This window comes from Ursus americanus, chromosome 16 (genome assembly GCF_024610735.1).
Source record: "Ursus americanus isolate L20-20 chromosome 16, mUrsAme1.1.p, whole genome shotgun sequence".
Classification (NCBI taxonomy): domain Eukaryota; kingdom Metazoa; phylum Chordata; class Mammalia; order Carnivora; family Ursidae; genus Ursus; species Ursus americanus.
Window position 1 is genome coordinate 9,144,481 of NC_142142.1, and position 20,070 is coordinate 9,164,550.

At 36.9% G+C, this 20,070-nt stretch overlaps 1 protein-coding gene across 4 annotated transcripts in view; it reads right to left on the reverse strand.

The window, feature by feature from the left end:
• The window catches only part of C2CD3 (C2 domain containing 3 centriole elongation regulator), a 130,715-nt gene that overhangs the window by 83,632 nt on the left and 27,013 nt on the right, over positions 1 to 20,070 (reverse strand). For all 4 annotated transcript variants that reach the window (XR_015726931.1, XM_045816163.2, XM_045816164.2 and 1 more), the window contains 8 exons: positions 17,927 to 18,059; positions 17,337 to 17,465; positions 15,196 to 15,343; positions 12,336 to 12,487; positions 11,346 to 11,555; positions 10,603 to 10,715; positions 4,363 to 4,481; positions 2,413 to 2,535 (listed from right to left, as the gene is read on the reverse strand). Coding sequence is in view for 3 of the 4 variants with exons in the window: in XM_045816163.2 (XP_045672119.2) it covers positions 2,413 to 2,535; positions 4,363 to 4,481; positions 10,603 to 10,715; positions 11,346 to 11,555; positions 12,336 to 12,487; positions 15,196 to 15,343; positions 17,337 to 17,465; positions 17,927 to 18,059 (1,127 nt within the window). In the remaining variant the exon portion in view is untranslated. The remainder of the gene's footprint in view (positions 1 to 2,412; positions 2,536 to 4,362; positions 4,482 to 10,602; positions 10,716 to 11,345; positions 11,556 to 12,335; positions 12,488 to 15,195; positions 15,344 to 17,336; positions 17,466 to 17,926; positions 18,060 to 20,070) is intronic.

The following is a 20,070-nucleotide window of genomic DNA, read 5'->3' on the forward strand; positions in this document are numbered from 1 at the left end:
ATTCGAGCATTAAAATGAATAACAGTAATGGATTATAACCTACTGAATAATGTAAAAATCCATGAGTCTATACCAACATAAATAAATATGGGAGAATGGACAACTCTTCTGTATAGCAGAATGCAATTAAGAAAAACATAAGGAAGGGAGGAGTTAGAAAATCATCATCTTACAATCATTATAGTGATAAGTGATTCAGGTAAACCCCAATGGAGGACAGTCTACAAAATAACAGGCCTTATTTTTTAAAAATATCAAAGTACTAAAAGTCAAAGAAGGGTTGTAAAACTGTTCCAGACTAAACGAGATTAAAGAGAGATGAAAAATGTAACAGATAATCCCGAACAGGAAAAAAAAATTCTATATGTGGACATATCGGCACAATTGGTGAAATCTGCATATGGACTATGGACATTATCAAGGTTACATTGATTTTTATAACTGTACAGTGTTGTGTATGATCATGTCCTTGTTCTTAGGAAATATAAGAATTTAGGGGGGAAAGATGTATGATGTCTATAACATATTCTCAAATAGTACAGAAAAAAATTGTGTGTGGGTGTGTTCGGGGGGAATGCAGAGGGAGATAAGAAAAAAAGAGTGAGAAAGGGAGAGACAGGAGGTAGATAATTATAAAGCAAATGTGACAAATGTTAGTAATCGGTGAGTCTAGGTATAGGGTATGTGAGTTCTTTGTGCTATTTTTGCAATTTTTCTCTAAGTTTGAAGTCATTAGGGATAAAGGGGACTTGCTGTTCCCTTTATTTAAAACCCACAGCGAGGTTCCTTCATGCTATTGAATATGGACAGCAATCTATCTAGAACAGTACTTCTCCCAACAGAGCCAGGACAGAAACAATTTCTAGTCCATCAGTTCCATTAATTCCTCTTTTCTGATTTTAACCTTGCAGTCCAGAATGAACTAGGCAAACAGAAAATAAACCTTTGATAGTGGAAGAGTAATGTGATGTTAATTTTTCATAATGACGATCACACCGGTCTTTAAAACTAAATGGTGTTTATTATCAAGAAGACCAGGAAGTAGGCAGAGAGAGCTTCCAAGAAGAGGCAGCAACATGAAAATCAAGATCAAAAGCATGGAGGTATAACCCAGCATGATACCTTCTTGATTCTTTACATAGTTAGACATACCTACTGGTAGGGAAGCTGTAAGTGATAGGTTACAGCCTTATGATGAGCCATGTATTTTATATTTTGGACAATGGAGAGCCATGGAAATGTCATAGGTATGGCTGTGATTATTTTAAAAGCTCACCAGAACAATAAGACAAAGCTATACTGAAGCCAGTATAATGCCACCTAAGAAATCCTGTGGCTTCTGAATACAAGGTAAGAACCCTCTTTCCAATGAATTATACATCAGAACTCATTCCACCAGACCACACACTCAGTCACTTCTCTCTTTGTTCAACTGCCACTACTCTAGTCCAAGCCATTAGTGATCTCCTTTCTGGACTAAGGTAAGTCTCTATTTTTCTTCTTGTCTCCTACAATCTATTCTCCACACAGTTATCTTTTAAAAATGTAAATCAGGGAGCCTAGGTGGTGAGTTAGTTAAACATCTGACTATTGGTTTTGGCTTATGTTGTGATCTCAGGGTCGTGGGATTAAGCTCCACATCGGGCCCCATGCTCAGCTCAAAGTCTGCTTCAGATTCTCTCTCCCTCTGCCCCTCCTGCTTATGTTCTCTCTCAAATAAATAAATTTTTTAAAAATGTAAATCAAATGTCACTCTCATGCTTTGTCCTTTCTTGGCTTTTAGCATAAAATCTAAACCATTTACGTAGACCTTCAAAGCTCTGAATGATATGCCTTCCACCTGCCTGTCCAGTCTTATTTTCTACCATTCTCCTTCTGGGCTCACTATCCTATGACAACATTTCTGCCTTAGGGCCTTTGCATGTGTTACTCCCTTTCTCTGGAATTATCTTCCCTCCACTTTTTACTTGGTGGCCTCTTCCTCTCCTTCAAATCTTACCTAAAATGTCACTTTCTTAGACCTTCTCTGACCTCCATCCCCTACTTCCTCCCAGGTATTCACTTTCACATTGTATTGTTTATTTCCTTCAAAGCAATTCTGCTGCCTATATTTTTTAAGATTTTATTTATTTATTTGTCAGAGAGAGAGAGATAGTGAGAGAGACGACAAGCAATGGGGAGAGGGAGAAGCAGGCTCCCCACTGAACAGGGAGCCCGATGTAGGGCTTGATCCCAGGACCCGGAATCATGACCTGAGCCAAAGGCAAACGCTTAACCGACTGAGCCACCTAGACGCCCCTCTGCTACGCTATTTTAATAGAAGCTGCAAGAGGAGAGACCCTGATTTTCTTGTTCAGTGCTAACAATACATGCTCCGTAAATACTTGACTACCTGAATGTGTATCTATGTACCTTAAGGGGGCCCAGTGGGGCCTGACCATTCTCCTGTTGCACTGGAAGCTGGTTACTGAAAGAAAGTAACTCAGACTGAATGACAGTTCGTAAAGGCAGTGATGCAGATCCAATGACTTCTGGCTGAGAGAAGGAAAGAAAAAATTTAGGTTAAATTAAAGACAAGATTTTAACTGGAGTGACAACATAGGACAGCTCAGAAGGGAACCCATGCTTTATAAAGTAAATAGCTTAACTATCTGAGGCAACTTTAAGTGGCAACCTATATTCTGCCATATTTTGGTCCCCATTATGGGTTTCACTACTTCTCTCTGGGAGATTGTAGACGGTTTCATGAGTCACCAAGAGGTTGAAAGATAATCTTTTTCTATTTTTAAGAGTTAGTTCTTTACAAAAAGTGTTCAACTTCACTATTAAAGATAAAAAATAACATTTAGATGATACAAATTTTTGCCATCAAGCTAAAAAATTATAAAACTTTATATACCTGGCTATCAAGGTTATGGAGACAGAGGTTATCATAAATGTGTGAAGTTGGGAATATAAACTGGCAACATACTTCTGGACAGCAAATTTGGCAGTAAATATTAAAAGCTTTAAATATTCACTCTTTAGCTCAGTAATTCCACTTCTGGGAATTTACACTAAAATAGTAACAAATACATAAAAAGCTTATACACAAATAGGTATGTTTTAAAAATTAACAATTAGAAATAACTAGAGGTCCAATAATCAGGAATTATTAAGTTAATTATAGCACATTGCTACAATGCAGTAATATGTAGTCATTAAAACAATGTTTACAAAAGGTGTGAAATAATATGAGAAGTATTCATTACAGTGTTTGGTAAAAATAGAGTATTAAGTAATATATAGTAAATCTTCAAATATTTTAAAGATAATGTTAAATTTTTAAAAAGGCAGGATAAAAACTGTATATAAAATTATCCTAATACTGCCAAAGATTTACACATGTATTGTATTCATTTGAAAAAAACACACAAGGGGAAACAGAAATATTAACAAAGTTATTTCCTGGTAATGGGATTATAGACAATTTTTGCTTCTCAGAAATACTTTCTCAAGTTCTCTGCCAAAAACATGTACAATTCTTTTATTAGAAAGAGCCATTAGCTAGGAGATTCAATGAAAATATACTGAAACGTTTATAGAGAGGCAGTCCTGAGGTTGTAGAATTATGTGTTTTTCCACCTCTTCCTATTTTGGTATATTTTCCAAAAAGAACTTGTATTATTTATATCCTCTGAAAAAACAAAAAAAACGCAAGACACATTCCTCATGCTATCCATACTCAAGAGGTGGGCAAAGATTAGGAAGATTTCAGTAGTTTTACTGAAAGAAGTTAAAAACTGCTCATGACATAGTTTACTGATTTATGCTGTACCAATTGCAAGTGGATTTTATAAACTTAGAATAAGTTTATAAGCTGATTAAATCTGCTATCCACATTATATTATCTTGGACTTCTACATACTCTGCCTGAAAATAAGAAATAGTCTCAAATTAAGGCTAATAACCTATATCAATTCAAATAGTCCCTTCTCTGTAGCAGGGAATACAGTGAAGAGGTTAAGAACTTAGGGTCTGAAGTCAGAAAACTTGAGATGGAGTCCGGCCTGGCTTTATCTTTTATTAGCTTGAGCGATCTTAGACAAGCTACTAAACTTCACCAAATCTCAGTTTCTTTGTCTGTAAAATAAAGATAATAACATACTTAATTCACAGAGTTATAATGATTAACTTTGCTAGTGTGTCTGTGTAGCTCCTTTAGCATATCTGGCTTATAACAAATAGCAAACAGAAATTAGAAATAATAATAAGCAGTGTTTGAGCCTGGAGAAATTCCTACTTTAGGTAAGAATAGAATTTTAAGTATGTTCTAATTCCCTAGTGTGAATGGTAAGGCAAAGTCAAAATCACTTGAGATACCTTTTTCTGTGGGGTTTTCTTTGTGTAAATTTGGAAAGTGACGTTGGAATTCCACCAGTGTTCTATCATTGGGCCACCAAAGTGTACTGGAAACACAAATCGCTGCTGGAAATTCACCACTGTAAGGAGAACCAAACACATGAGCATATGTCAGGCCACCCAACTAGAGCCATCATCAATCCATGCTTTGACACCACTTGCCTCCCTCTTGATTTAACTAAAATCTCTTTCAGAAATCTCGTCATGGGGCACCTGGGTGGCTCAGTCATCAAGCGTCTGCCTTCGGCTCAGGGCGTGATCCCAGGGTCCTGGGATCGAGCCCCGCATCAGGTTCCTTGCTCCCCTGAGAGCCTGCTTCTTCCTCTCCCACTCCCCCTGCTTGTGTTCCCTCTCTTGCTGGCTGTGTCTCTGTCAAATAAATAAATAAAGCCTTAAAAAAAAAATGAAATCTAGTCAGGCTTAGTTAAGCGTCTGACTTCTGCTCAGGTCAGGTCATGATCTCAGGGGCCCTGGTATTGAGCCCTGCAGTCAGTTGGGCTCTGCACTCAGCAGAGAGTCCGCATGTCCCTCTCCCTCTGCTCCTCCCCTGCTTGTACACTCTCTCTCTCAAATAAATAAATAAAATCTTAAAAAAAAAAAAAAGAAATTTAGTCAGCATACTTTCACAAAAGTGTTAGGGTTGTAGGGACTGAAGGAGCAGAGACAAAGAAAAAACCCTGCGTATAGTAGGGAGAAGCTAAGCAGTGCTATGTTGCTCTAGTTTTGCTACGAGAAATGAATGGCAAGCATATGAGCACACGATATGAAAAGACACAGATCTTCACTGGGTGTAAGGTAATATGATTTATTGTTTTAAAAAGACAAGTTGGTAGGTATTAACAAAAGAAGGGGGTGGGCTGCTGGGACAATGAGGCATAAACGAAGAGAAGAATGAATCAAAAACTGTAATGAAAATGAGTTTATCTTTTGGCCGAAGGCTAGGGGACTCCTACTGTCACCTTCACACAAGGTACCAGGTCCTGATGTTAGCTGGCACGTTGGTCTCTTAGACAGAAGGAAAGGATTTTTGCTATAATAATAAGTGTAAACGGGATAAAGCAGTGTTAGTATTTGAGTTTGTACTCACTGCTATGGGGCTTTAACAGATTTAAAAAAAGAAAAAAGACCTTGGGATTTGAACCAAAGAATGTAAGGTCAAGCTCCAGTTCTATTACTCATTAGTGACCACCTCGGCCACAACTTCCCACCTGTAAAATGATTTTCCTGTTCATTCACTTCTACACCCTTAAAATGGAAAGCCCTCACAAAAGGCCCTGTTAACACAGAAAATTGCTATCTCTGGTATTCATTCAAACTGATCACTTTGGTCTACTGATCAATTTTATTCATCTTTGCCATCTTAATTCTTGACTCTGTATACTTCCCTTGATACTCATAAATAAGATCTGGGTCTTCTACTCTGGATCCATACACAAGAACTGTAAACAAAAAGTCTCGGCCCAGGAACCCCACACCCATGGGACCAGCTGACCTGATTATCCTACCAGGAGAAGGGAAATAAGACAACACCTACACCTCAGTGGTGGTGGAAGGACTGAAGTAACAGAGGAAAAAGCAATTTGGATACTGAAAAATCCTTTTTTGTACAAACACAACTCTATTTTACTCAGATTTTTCGTCACCATCTAGTTTTTACACTCTATCACTGTATTTCTCACATAATTCTCGTTTCTTAAGCTCATGGCTTTCTTTTTTTTTAACCATTAAAAGCGAGTTAAGGCAATAATGAAATAAACTGTAAATAAATTGCTGAACAATGTCCCAGAGAAGTTTTTTTAAGAGTTGGAAGGGAGGAAAATAGAAGAGTTGGAAGGTTATCTTGAAAATACCTAGTCCAATCTATGTTATTGTTAAGAGAGGCCCACAGATGAAAAAAGTGATTTTGCTTAAGCTCATACAATTAGTGTATGGTATAAACAAAACTAGAACTCTGTCTTCCAATTCCTGGCTTGATGCTTATTACACACTTCCCATGTGATCTTTTTCAGAAGGACACAGGGAGAACTCAACCACTGTGGTCAACAACAACTGAAAAGCAATATAGATTAAAAGCATATGAATTAGAATAAAACATGCTCTAGATTCAGGGGCACCAGGGTAGCTTAGCTGGTTAAGCATCTCTTAATTTCAGCTCAGGTCATGATCTCAGGCTCATGGGATCAAGCCCCACTGAGCATGAAGCCTGATTAAGATTCTCTCCCTCCCTTTCCCTATGCCCCTTCCCCCCCTTCATCCCCACTCAATAAATAAATAAATAAATAAAATCTTTAAAAAATTGTTCTATGTTCAAATTCTAGTTCACCAGTAAACCAGCTGTACAATCTCAGACAAGCTACTTGATTGTTGTGTGTTTTAATTTATGAGTAATACAGTCATAAAGGACTGAGTTTTCTATGTTGTGGTATGAAAATCAATTAAATGGTGGATGTATATAAAACACTGAGTAGAGTTCTTGGCAGGTAGTTTAGTACCCAGTAAGTGTAAGCTACTATTAGTTACATACTGTTCTAGAATTTAATATTTTTACATTCATTATCCCATTTGACTATACATCAATCCCTTGAGTCCTTGCTTTACAGGTACTATGTTAATTGAAACTCATATCAGAACTGTGTCCTTGCTGTATTTCAATTTTACAGATGGCGAAACTGAGGCTCAGAGAAGTTTTAAGAAACTCAGCAGAGATCACATAGGTAGAAGGAGATAAAAGGAAAGGCTTGAGAAAAAGATCTAACGTGTTTCCTTGCATATGGGGGTTTGATAAGTTTGAAGCATATTAAAGCTCCTTAAACATACTTTCAGCCAACAGGATCAATTATGCATTCTTGAATGCTCTAAACAAACCTCCAGAGCAGCTTCTGCTGCTGTCAATAATTTAAGCATACGCCAGAAGTAAACATGTGAAAAATTTTAAATGCTTCCATTCTTCCTTTAAGGTGATGGGGAAAGTGAAACAATGTATTCTAGTAAAAAAAGTACACTAAATTACTTTAGGTGCTGTTTTTAAGAGTATTTTCAAATCACAACCACAACGAGATACCACCTCACACTGGTGAGAATGGCTAAAATTAACAACACAGGAAAAAACAGATGATGGTGAGGACGTGGAGAAGGGGAGCCCTCTTACACTACTGGTGGGAATGCAAACTGGTGCAGCCATTCTGAAAACAGTGAAGAGGCTTCTCAAGAAGTTAAAAATAGAGCTACCCTAAGACCCAGTAATTGCACTACTGGGTATTTATCTGAAGGATACAAACATAGTGATTCAAAGGGGCACATGTACCCAGTGATTATCGCAGCAATGTCCACAATAGCCAAAATATGGAAAGAGCCCAGATGTCCATCGACAGATGAATGGATATAGAAGACGCGGTGTGTATCCACACAGACACACACACACACACACACACACACACACACACACACTGGACTATTACTCAGCCATTAAAAAGAATGAAATCTTGCCATTTGCAATGATGTGGATAGAATTAGAGGGTATTACGCTAAGTGAAATAGAGAAAGAGAAATATATTATTTCACTCACATGTGAGATTTAAGAAACAAAACAGAACATAGGGGAAGGGGAGGAAAAATAAAATAAAAACAGAGAGGGATACAAACCACGAGAGACTCTTAACTATAGGAAACAAACTGAGGGTGGCTAGAGGGGAGGTACATGGGGGGATGGGGTTACTGGGTGATGGGCATTAAGGAGGGCCCTTGATGGAATGAACACTGGGTGTTATATGCAACTGATGAATCACTAAATTGTATGTCTGAAACTAGTAATACAGTATATGTTAATTAAATTGAATTTAAATTTAAAAAATGTAAAAAAAGTTATTTTAATAAGTATTTTTAATGTTTGTATTGGATATTATCACATCAAATGAGAAAGGATGCACGTTCAAAATTTTTCTATTGAAGCACTGTTTTTAATAGTAAGACTGAAAATTACCTAAGTAGTGATATATTAACCATAAGTGGTGTTTAAATTATGGCATATTCATACAAGGGAATATTATGTGGTCATAAAGGACTGGGAAGACTGCGTTCTTTATTTCCTGGCATGAAAAAATTACTAAGATACACTGTTAAAGACAAGGTACAGAGCAATGCATAAGGTACACTAATACTTGGATAAAAATGGGAGGGCAAAAAAGGATAAACATATTTGCTTATATATGCATGAAATATCTTAGGAATAATACAAAATTTACAACATTGCCTACAAAGATTTTGAACCAAGTGGAATGGATTATATCTAGTTAAAAAAACAAATAAAGCAAAATAAAAATTTAAAAATCCAATGTTACCATGCTGTATAGGAAAGTTACTTGAATGTGTAGGAGAATTAGGACCGTATCTCTTACTCCTTAAACTACCTCTCAGAGAAGGAATTCAACACTGATGAACCATTCATGGATCAAACTGGATAACGAAGACAAAGAAATTCACAAAATGTTAGAAAGTTATATAACTTTGGATGACAGGGACATAAATGTTTATTATATTACCCTTTTACTTTTTTTTTTTTTTAAGATTTTATTTATTTATTTGACAGAGAGAGACAGCCAGAGAGAGAGGGAACACAAGCAGGGGGAGTGGGAGAGGAAGAAGCAGGCTCCTAGCAGAGGAGCCTGATGTGGGACTCGATCCCAGAACGCTGGGATCACGCCCTGAGCCGAAGGCAGACGCTTAATGACTGAGCCACCCAGGCGCCCCTACCCTTTTACTTTTTTGTATTAGAAATACTTAAAATAGAAAAAAGAAGGATAATACCAAAAGCACATGCAACAAAAGAAAAAATAAACTGGACCACAGCAAAATTTAAAACATTTGTTCTATAAATGATAGTATTTAGAAAGTGAAAGGACAGCCCATTAATGGGAGAAAATATTTCAAAATCATAGCTCTCACAAGGTCTCATATCCAGAATATGTAACTGTTAAGGGTCTTAAATCCAGAATATGTAACTCCTAAGGGCCTTATATCCAGGATGTATAAAGAATTCTTACAACCCAATAACAAAAACTTAAAAATGGGCAAAGGATTGCAACAGACATTTCTCTAAGATATATACATGGAAAATAAGCACAGGAAAACACACTCAACATCATTAGTCATTGGGAAATGCAAATCAAAACCACAGTGAGATACGACTTCATAACCCCTACGATGTCTACAATAAAAAATAATGAAAGATAACAAGGATTGGTGAGGATGTGGAGAACTGGCACCCTCCACACACTGCTGCTGAGAATGTAAAATGGTGGAGCAACTGATGAAAACTGTCTGGCAGTTCTTCAAAAAGTTAAAACACATAGTTACCATATGACTCAGCAATTCCACTGTTAGGTACATACCCAAGGGAAATGAAAACATATATCCACACAAAAACGTGTACACAAATATTCATAAAAGCATTATCCACAACAGCCAAAAAGCAGAAACAACCCAAATGCCCATCATCTGATGAATGGATAACTAAATGTGGTATAGCCATACAGTGAAATATTATACAGCCACAATAAGGGAAAAGGTTCTGAAACAGCCATAACACAGATCAAATTTGAAATGTTATGGTAAGTCAAAGAAGCCAGTTAAAAAATCACATACTCTATGATTCCATTTATATGAAATGTCCAGAATGAGTAAAATGATAGAAAATAGATTAGGGGTTGTTTAGTGTGGGTGGGGGTGATGACAGGAAAATGGAGAGTGGATGCTAATGAGTAAGGGATTTCCTCTGGGGGGGGATGAAGATGTTCTAAAATTAGATCATGATGGTTGCACAACTCTTTGTATATACTAAAAACCACTGAATTCTTCAATGGGTTCAACGAACACTTTAAATAGTTAAGTTGTATAATACGTGAATTATACCTTGTTAAAGTTGTTTTTAAAAAGGGAACAAAAGTCGAGCGAATGTGCTCTAAGCATCAGGAGTTCTGCATTCTAGTCTCAGGTATGTTACTGCCTTGCTGCCTTGCATCAGATAGTCACAGCACCTCTGGGCCAGTGTCCTCACTTATCAAATAAAGGAATTAGAGCAAATTCAGTCCACAATTCTTTCTAACTCTATGATTCTATGGTACTATAAAAGTCAGATGACTATTTAGGGATCGAAAAATTCTTCCACAGCAAGAATGTCTAAGGAGCAGAAAACTAGTCTCTTACCTCCATCTGTAATTTTACTGGAGGCGAGTCGAACAACCTCGGTGATCAAAGCTGTCTTTCCCAATCCACCTCTAGAAAAACCCACAGGAAAGTGATATTCCACAAAGAAGGTGCTAAAAGTCAAAACCAAAAAAAGTGATTAAAACATAAATCAAATAACAAATGAACGTATTTACTCTCTGATCAGCCCTTCATATCCTTCCTATTTTCAGCACCTCAGACCCTCAGAGGACCTATCTGTTCTCTTGAAAGCCTTCCCCAATCCTATCAAGCAGAACTTCCTTGTGCTTGCACAGTTTACTTACTCTATCCATTTATCTATTATTGAAACATAATCGACATATAACATTATATTAGTTTCAGTTATATAACAATGATTTGATATTTGTATAAGCTGGAAAATGAGCACCACAGTATGTCTACAAATTTTCCACAGCATTTTTAATATAAAACATCTATTTTGCATCCTACAGCCTTTTAAATGCATCTCTCTTGTGCTGACTATAAAGTATGTAACGATAGAGCGAGGGTCTCAATTTCTTTTAGTCTCACAATTACCTAGTCCTGGCCTTGAAACCTAGTGAGGACTTCACCACATTTTTGTTGATTGATTCATATGAAAGTACTTTATAAATCATAAAATGTTATGCAATTATTTATCTTTATTACTATTACCACCACACACTTCCCAGAAATGTCAAATTTCTTTGACACGTTGGAGCTCTTCCATGTTGGAGACGTACCGCTTTTTTGTTGCTGTCAGCTTAGGTGGTCTGCCAGAAAAGTTTTTTTTGCCAGAGGTCATCTGAGGACTATCTGGAGGAACCCCCATCGTTTCGATGATGATTCTGACCGAATGTGTTCTACCCAAAAGGGCCAATCTATCCACACTTAGTGTCATCACTTGGGCATCTTCTGGAGTTTCTGATATCATCTGTTGTTCAACCAAATCTCTGAAAGGAGTTCATATAGACAGTGAAACAGACAGTCTGAGGCCCAACATGAAAGGATTTAGTTGCACAGGCAAGAAGAGGAAAGAGAAAGGGCAGCAAGTATCTTAATTCACAAGTTATCAAGGACTGAGAGTGAAAGAAATTTCAAAAAATGTAAAATCATTCTTTTAATCTAAAGTCTTATCTCCATAAAAGTATAGAAACTGATGTTACAGAATTAGGTTTTCTTACAAGGGCTACAGACATTACACCCCAGTTAACCCACTACTTTAATATAACTACTATCATCACTCCTTTGTATTCCTCTTCATTTGCTTTCTTTATGCATATTTTCCACAGTGCAGTACAGCACACTTTTTTTTAATTTAAGATCTTATTTATTTATTCGACAGAGAGATAGCCAGCGAGAGAGGGAACACAAGCAGGGGGAGTGGGAGAGGAAGAAGCAGGCTCCCAGCGGAAGAGCCTGATGTGGGGCTCGATCCCAGAACGCTGGGATCACGCCCCGAGCTGATGGCAGACGTTTAATGACTGCGCTACCCAGGCGCCCCGGTACAGCATACATTCAACCTATAATTCTGCTTTCTTTCTTTTCCATTTTATTGTATCCATCTTTCCATATTATTACACTTTTAAGGAGTTAATACTTAGTGAACTATTATAACTCACTTAACCAGGATGATAGTGTTAGGCAAATACAGATCATTTACGTTAGGAGATCTTGTGAAAATAATCTTCCTTTGCTTTTGCCTCTAAATAAGCAATCATAGAGAGGCTCACCTATTTTTCTTGCCCGCTGCCCTTTTCTTCAACTTAAGATCATCTGACTCCAGAAGCTTAGGAGATTTGGCAAGAGCTTTTGACTGGTTCATTTTTTTAGAAGGGACAGTATCATCTTCACTGAAGAAATCACTGACACTGGTATCAGATTTCTATGGGGGGAAGAAACAAAAAGAGAGGCACCAAAAAAAAAAGTTGCTTTAGGGAGACTGGTAATGAAAACATTTCTCTAAAAGTAATCAAATTCTTCTCTGCACATGTATCATTCTTTTAAAGAGATAACTGATGCCAGGGAGATAATCCCGCATTTCTCCTGGTATATAAAAATAACCTACAAGTTTGGTTCAAAGAAAATAAATGAAAACAGACTCTTCTTTCAAATTCTCAACAATAGCAATCATTACTTATTTACTATCTACTATGTATCTAGTACCAAAGGCAGATTCCAAAGCCTATATTTCTACCACAGTTTGAGGCAAAATGGTACAATGTCACCTAACTATATGGATGCAAAGACTCCACCTTCTTTTTTTACCACTCCATACCACTAGTGATTTATTCTACTCTTAATCTTGCTAGGATGAACTGTTTATTATGTCACAAATTTTCTTAATGGGGGTATCAGTTACTAAGCCCCCCGTAATTAAATTTTACTTGGAGAAAAGGTAGCTTACCACAATTGACTGATCAGCCCTTTCTATCACAAAATGCAAAATAAAGAGAGGACAGTGTTATACTTATTTGGTTCCAAATTAAAAAAAAAAAACTTGCTCATATAAATGCAGAAATGAATCCAATGTCATTTTTTTATTAAAAGATTTATTTATTTATTTATTTATTTGAGAGAGGGAACACAAGCAGGGGGAGCAGCAGGCAGAGGGAGAGGAAGAAGCAGGCTCCCTCCCTGAGAAGGGAACTGGCTGTGGGGCTCCATCCCTAGGACCCTGGGATCATGACCTGAGCCAAAGGCAGACACTTGACCGACTGAGCCACCCAGGCACCCCTAATCCAATGTCATTTTAAGTTTATCACCTCCACCTTCCTTTTTTCAGCATCTCACGGTGTATACTGTATTGACCTATGGCAATGGTAACAAATTAGTAGTTAAATAAGCATGATCAGAATGTCCTTCAAGGAAGAAGTACAACTTTTTCAAGGTGAAATTACAAAGCTTTTTGCTCTTAGGTTTTTCTTTATTAAGTGGCAACTTTTAAAAATGGCTAAAGACAAGGCATTCAAAATCTAAATGGGTCCACAGCCTGCAGGAAATTAGAGTAAATATGAACTATTATTCAAAAGCTAAGAATTTTAGGGACCAAAACCACAGGCTAATAATGCTGAATTTCTAAGCTGCAGATGTCATTCAACATTAAGAACATCAAACCCTGGGGAAAGACATGTGCATTCTAACTCTTTGATCTTTCCATTGCATCATGGTCTATTGGTTCACTCCGCATCAACAAATCTTTTCTAAAATTATTTTGTTCAAATAGCATACGGGATTACTTAGTGCCATTCGTAAACTCATTTCTTTATCCACTAAGTACTCCTCGGTCTCAGTATTCATCAGGCTTTGTTGTACTGGTAATACAAAGATAATGCAGACATGTTCTCGTTCTCGAGGAACTATATCGTACAACATGCCTGAATGTCCCAGGATCCTGTGGGCATCCAGGCAATAAATTCTGCTGGGGGAAGTCTAGGATGGTTTCTGTATAGAGGTAATCAGTTGATTTTTGAAGAATAAAGAGTTTACCAGATATACAAAAGCATTTCAACATTCAAAGTAGAATCAGTATGAGCAAAAAATACAGAGATAAAAAAAGAGCTAGAATGTTTGGGGAGTGACGAAACAATCAGTATGACTGGAGGGTAAAGGGCAAATGTGGGAGATGAGGTTAGGGAGGTAAGCCAAGATCAGATTCTAATGCCATACTTAAGGCTTATGAGATGATGTCGTTAATTACAAGTAATTAACGCTTCTAAGAGTTTATATCGTGATATGTAGAAGATAACACTATCTTATAGGGCTAGAAAAAGAATTAAATAAAATAATGAATTTAAAACATTTGGCACAATACTCAAAAATAACAGATAACATGTAAATTCCCTGGCACGTCAAAAATGTGTAATCAATGTAAATTCTCTCTTCTTTGTATCCCACAAGTAACGCAGTATCAGTGATGATTTTTAAAATAGGAAGTCATGAAATCCTAATAATTCATAATATCTTTTAAATTCATCTTTCTTTCCAATCCCATTGCTGCCGCTCTCATACACACCTCTAATAACCTAATGGCTTCCAATCTGCTTCCAGGTATTCTCCCCTAAGTTAGCTGCCTACCTCATTGCTGGATTAACGTTCCTTAACCACCATTATGATCATGTCATTTCTTCTCACCTGACATTCAAAGGCTTTCACAGACTGGCCGCAATATGCTAGCCTGCCTTATTGATGATAACTTGCCCACATAAATCCTCATCAGTTCAAATTAAATCCCCTGCAGTACACAAGTTGTTTCTCTAGACAGGTCATTCTTTCTATTTCCGTTTCATATCCTCTCTCTATCTCTAAACATTATTATTATTAATTATTATTTTTATTATTTTTTAGTAAGCTCTATATATACTCAATGTGGGGCTAGAACTCACAACCTTGAGATCAAGAGTCACATGCTCTACCAACTGAGCCAGCCAGGCACCCCTAAAATTCTTAACCTTACTAGGCCTGTCTCCTCATCTGTAAAATGACACAGGTAAAATGGATAGCTTTCTGTCTGGCAAGTGGTAACATGCCTGCACCTAATAACATTAATAGTCTCGTTCTTTAATTTTCAAAGCTGCAGATTCAGTGACTTACAGGTGCCGTGTAAAATAAGCTCTCCAGGAGACTCTGGTCATACTGAGGATCATTCAGCTCACTGCTGCAATACACATCACTCCTAGGAGATGGGGAATCTGGAGGGGAGCCTAGCCCATTCCAGTACTGACCTTGGGATAATTCAGCACTGCAGAGGTAAGAAAAACAAAGCAGAAGGACATTAAAAGAAGTTTCAGTTGAGCTGTATTTTTCTAACTGAAAACTTTTTAGAGTTCTAAACATGAAAGAAGATAATGTTAAGCAGAAGACTCACATTAGAAGACTACCTGATCAATATTTTCCTAAAATATTCTCCCTCCTCTGGGATGCCAACAGTTAATATTCAAAAATACACTACTGACACTGATTATGATCTCATTTATGTAACAAACATTTTTCTTTTCTGGGCACCTATTATGTGCCAGGCATGGTGTTAGGTCTTGAATGATACCGAGATGGTTAAACTAACTTGCTCTACTCTTGCACTGCTTATGGTCTAGCAGGGAGGAAAAGAAGGTTAAGAATGAACTATAATTCAATGAGTTTAATGCTCATGCTGTTTCTGTGAAGAATTCATAAATATGCCTTCTTCCATTAAGCAAAAATATGTGTACTTAGGCTGAATTATGACAAGACTAATTTCATGTGTGATATGTGAAATAAGTAAAACAGAAACCCTACTTACAAAAAGTTTATAAATTAATAAGGAATATAAGCATACAAGTACATGTATACTTCCTTCATTTTTTGTTTCTCCTAAAATAACTGGTACTGAATGGATATCTATAAATGAATTTGCTGAATTCTTAATGAACATGTTATTAATAATAAAAGCAATATTTATTATGTGTACTAGGCACCATGCTAAGCATTTTGGTTATTAATTCTTTCAACTTCCCTTTCATGCCAACTCTTGGTTTTGGCTCAGGTTGTGATCTCAGGGTAGTGAGACTGAGCCCTGTGTCTGGCTCCCCACTTAGTGCAGAGTCTGCTTAAGACTGTCTCTTCCTCTGCCCAACCCCCAATAAATAACTAAATCTTTAAAAATAAAATAGGGAAGTGTGAATCCCCCTACTTTTCTCTTTTTCAAGACTGTTTTGGCTATTCTGGGTCCTTTGCAATTTCACAGGAATTTTAGAATCAGTTTATTAATTTCTACAAAGAAGTCAGCTGCAATACTGATAGGGATTGCGCTGAATCATGAACATGGGATTTTTCTAATTACTTAGATCTTTAAAAATTTCTTTTAATAACGTTTTGCAGTTTCAGAGTTTATATTTTGCACTTCTTTTGTTAAATTTATTCATAAGTATTTTATTCTTATTACTGCTATTATAAATGGAATTGTTTCTTAATTTCATTTTTGGATTGTTCATTGCCAGTATATAGAAATACAATTGATTTTTGTGTATTGATCTTATATCCTGCAATCGTCCAGAATTTATCAGTTCTAATATTTTTTTAGTGGATTCTTTAGGATTTTCTACATACCAGATCGTGTCATCTGTGAATATAGTTGTGCTTCTTCCTTTCCAATTGGGATCCCTTTAATTTTTTTCCCTGCCTAATTACATAGGCAACATAGATTACATAAGAGACATAATAAGATCCTGAATTAACTTGTGTCTGTTTAAAATCTGAGGTTTTTAAAAAATTAATTTATTTGAGAGAGAGAGAGTGGGGAGGGGAGAAAAGGGAGAGGGAGAGAAAGAATCTCAAACAGACTCCCTGCTGAGGTAGAGCCTGACACGGGGCTTGACCTCACAACCCTGAGATCATGACCTGAGCCGAAACCAAGAGTTGGACACTTAATCGACTAAGCCACCCAGGAGCCCCTAAAATCTGAATTTTTAAAATTATACCCTAATAATGGTGTTGAGAATAGAGCTAGGAGATAAGAATGGAAAGGTGAGCTGGAGACCATTCTGTAAGTGAAGCTAAGAATAAAAGGCTAAAGACTAGATTTTTACTTAGTAGGTAATAAGTAGTGATTTTTATTTAGTATGCAATGAGTAACCAAGGGAATGACCTGGCTACTCCATGGAAGTAAGTATTGCTTTCAGAAGATAAATCTGTTAACAATATACACAATGAATTGAAGGGAGAATTTAAAAGGAAGAAAGATAGTTAAAAGTCCTTACCTGCCCAACAGCAGCTGTATAGCTCTGGTATCATCTTTTGTGTCATGTTTCCAAAATGTATTCTCAGTCGGAGGGAGGAGGTGATCTTCTATGTGGTCTTTAAACTGGTTCCTAGACAAGGCTTTGATTCTGTGGTGTGGAAAAGTACTTTCTGAGTGGCTAACATATAGGAAAAATCTAAATCAGAATTAACTGAACTAAGAGCTAGATAGTACATGGAGATGGTTCAACATGGAACATTTAACATCCTTCAGACTTAACTACCTTAAATATATATAAAACTTCACAATTTACAAAGCCTGTTTCTACCTTAGACTCTAATTTCATTTCTGTAAGAGAGGGAGGAGAGAATATCCCCATTATACATATAAGCATGCCAGTTCACAGGGAGTAAAGAATACAGCCATTTACAGATTTAGTACGTACCAGTACTAGGTTTAGATTTTGAGTATCTAAACTCCTAGTTTAGGCTTCCTTTCCACCACATTAAGAATTATTTGCTGAATAAGTCCGTAACTTAACAAAAAAAATATACATTAGCAACAATTAAGAAATGAACTGTTAGGAATCATGTTTATCCTGTAACTTACTGTGTTGGAGCTTTAAGAAAATCTTCCTTCATGGAAGGATGAGCTTCATCCAACAACATGCTAGTATCTGGGCTTGATTTCATTGTAGAAATCACCATGGCATTACGCAGCTTATTGCCTTGTTCTAACAGAGCTGAAGAAGGCAAAAGCAGAACATGGAAAATCTAAAATCCAACAGCAATACTTACAATATTCAGCACCTTTCCTTCTAGGATAGGATTTAAGACAATACATTATAATAGCTTACCTGTCTGCTTTTCCCACTAGCTTGAGAATTTCTTGAGAACACTCATTTTACAATAAATGTTTACTGAGCTTCTATGATGGGACTGTTTTAAATGCTGGCATTTCAGCAGTGAATGAAATCTATTCTGGAGGGAGGTCAGTCTCTCCAGAGTTGTTATACAATGGGAGTCATTACATGAATGCATGGACTCTTACAACTGGTTTTTGTATGTAATAAAGTTAATAAGGTCTACGTATTATTTTTGTATCCAGATACCATACTGAATTCTCTTATTATTTGTAATAGTTAATGTTCCTATTATCCAAAAAACACTAACAACTATGCCAGCTAAACTTAGAAGCTATAGTGATAATCTATTCCAAATCTATACTTTTATGAAGAACGCCAAAAAATTTCCATGACTTGTCTAAGATCATACAGCAGGTTAACAGAAAAGTCAGGATGAAGTCTTCAGACTTTCTGATAAGTAAAATTTACCCCATCCCTAAGTAAAAATAACAATAATAACAGCAATAATAATTGAATTCTTAAACACATGCTGGGGACTACTCTATGTATATTACGTATGTTCGGTCATTTAATCCTCCTAACAATTCTCTGAGATGGATACTACTATTTCCTTCATCTTCCAGATGTAGAAAATTGAGGCACAGAGGATAAGTGATTTGCCCAAGTTGTACACACTGTATAAGCAGAATGTATATATTGCCTCACAGCCTATAATTTTACTTTATTTTTTTAAAGATTTTAGTTTTTTAAGTAATCTCCACACCCAATGTGGGGCTTGAACTCACAACTCTGAGATCAACAGTTTCATGCTCCACCAACAGTGCCAGCTAGGCGCCCCACATCCTACGATTTTAATTACTATACTTTATATGACCCCGCTTTAGTTCTTAGACATCTTTTTTTTTTTAAGATTTTATTTATTTATTTGAGAGAGAGAGAGAGCACAAGCAGAGGGAGCTGCAGATGGAGGGAGAAGCAGTCTCCCCAATGAGCAGGGAGCCCAAGTTAGACATCTTTTTAAAAGCTTAGGGCCAGTGGCATTATTCCAAGGAACAGTGGGAAATATTTTTTTCTTGAGGTTCCAGAGTTGCTTTGGAGGTAATTGAGACTAGACAAAAAGCGCCCATCTCTTAGTCTAGAGTTTTATAGCTTCTGAAAAGAAAGGAGATATAGAGGCACCTGGGTGGCTCAGTCGGTTGGGTGTCTGGCTCTTGGTTTGGGCTCAGATCATGATCTCAGGGCTGTGGGATGGAGCCCCACCTTGGGCTCTGTGTTGGGCATGGAGCCTTCTTTGGGTGCTCTCTCTGCTCCCCCACCCCTCAGCCCTGCACACATATGCACATGCACACGCTCTCTCAAGAAAGAAGGAGGAGAAGGAGGAGGAGGAGGAGATGATGATGATATAGTGGTCAGGCCAAGAAAAAAAAATGAAGCCAAGAAGATCCATAAGCACTTAACATTTGTTAGTACAGAGAGTTCAAAATATAGCTTACAAAGTAAAAACAAACAAAAAAACCCCCAAAACCCGAAATACCATTACATTTAGTGAAAATACAACTAAACTAAAAGAAAATAAAGATCAACCATTCAGAGTTCTAAGATAGTTCCCCCTAAGATTCCCAACTCTGGTGTACTTATATCATCTCTCTGATTCAAACACTCATGTAAATGTATTGCCATGAAGGGATTTTACAGATGTAGTTTACAGTTCCAAATCAGACAACCTTAAGATGGGTAGATCATTTTGGTTGCCCACACCTTTTAAAAGCAGAGTTTTCTCTGGCTATTTGCAGGTTATGACATCAGAGATTTGAAAGATGAGAAAGATTTAATGTATCACCACTGTCTTGAAGATGGAAGGGACCACATGGTAAGAGATGCGGGTGGC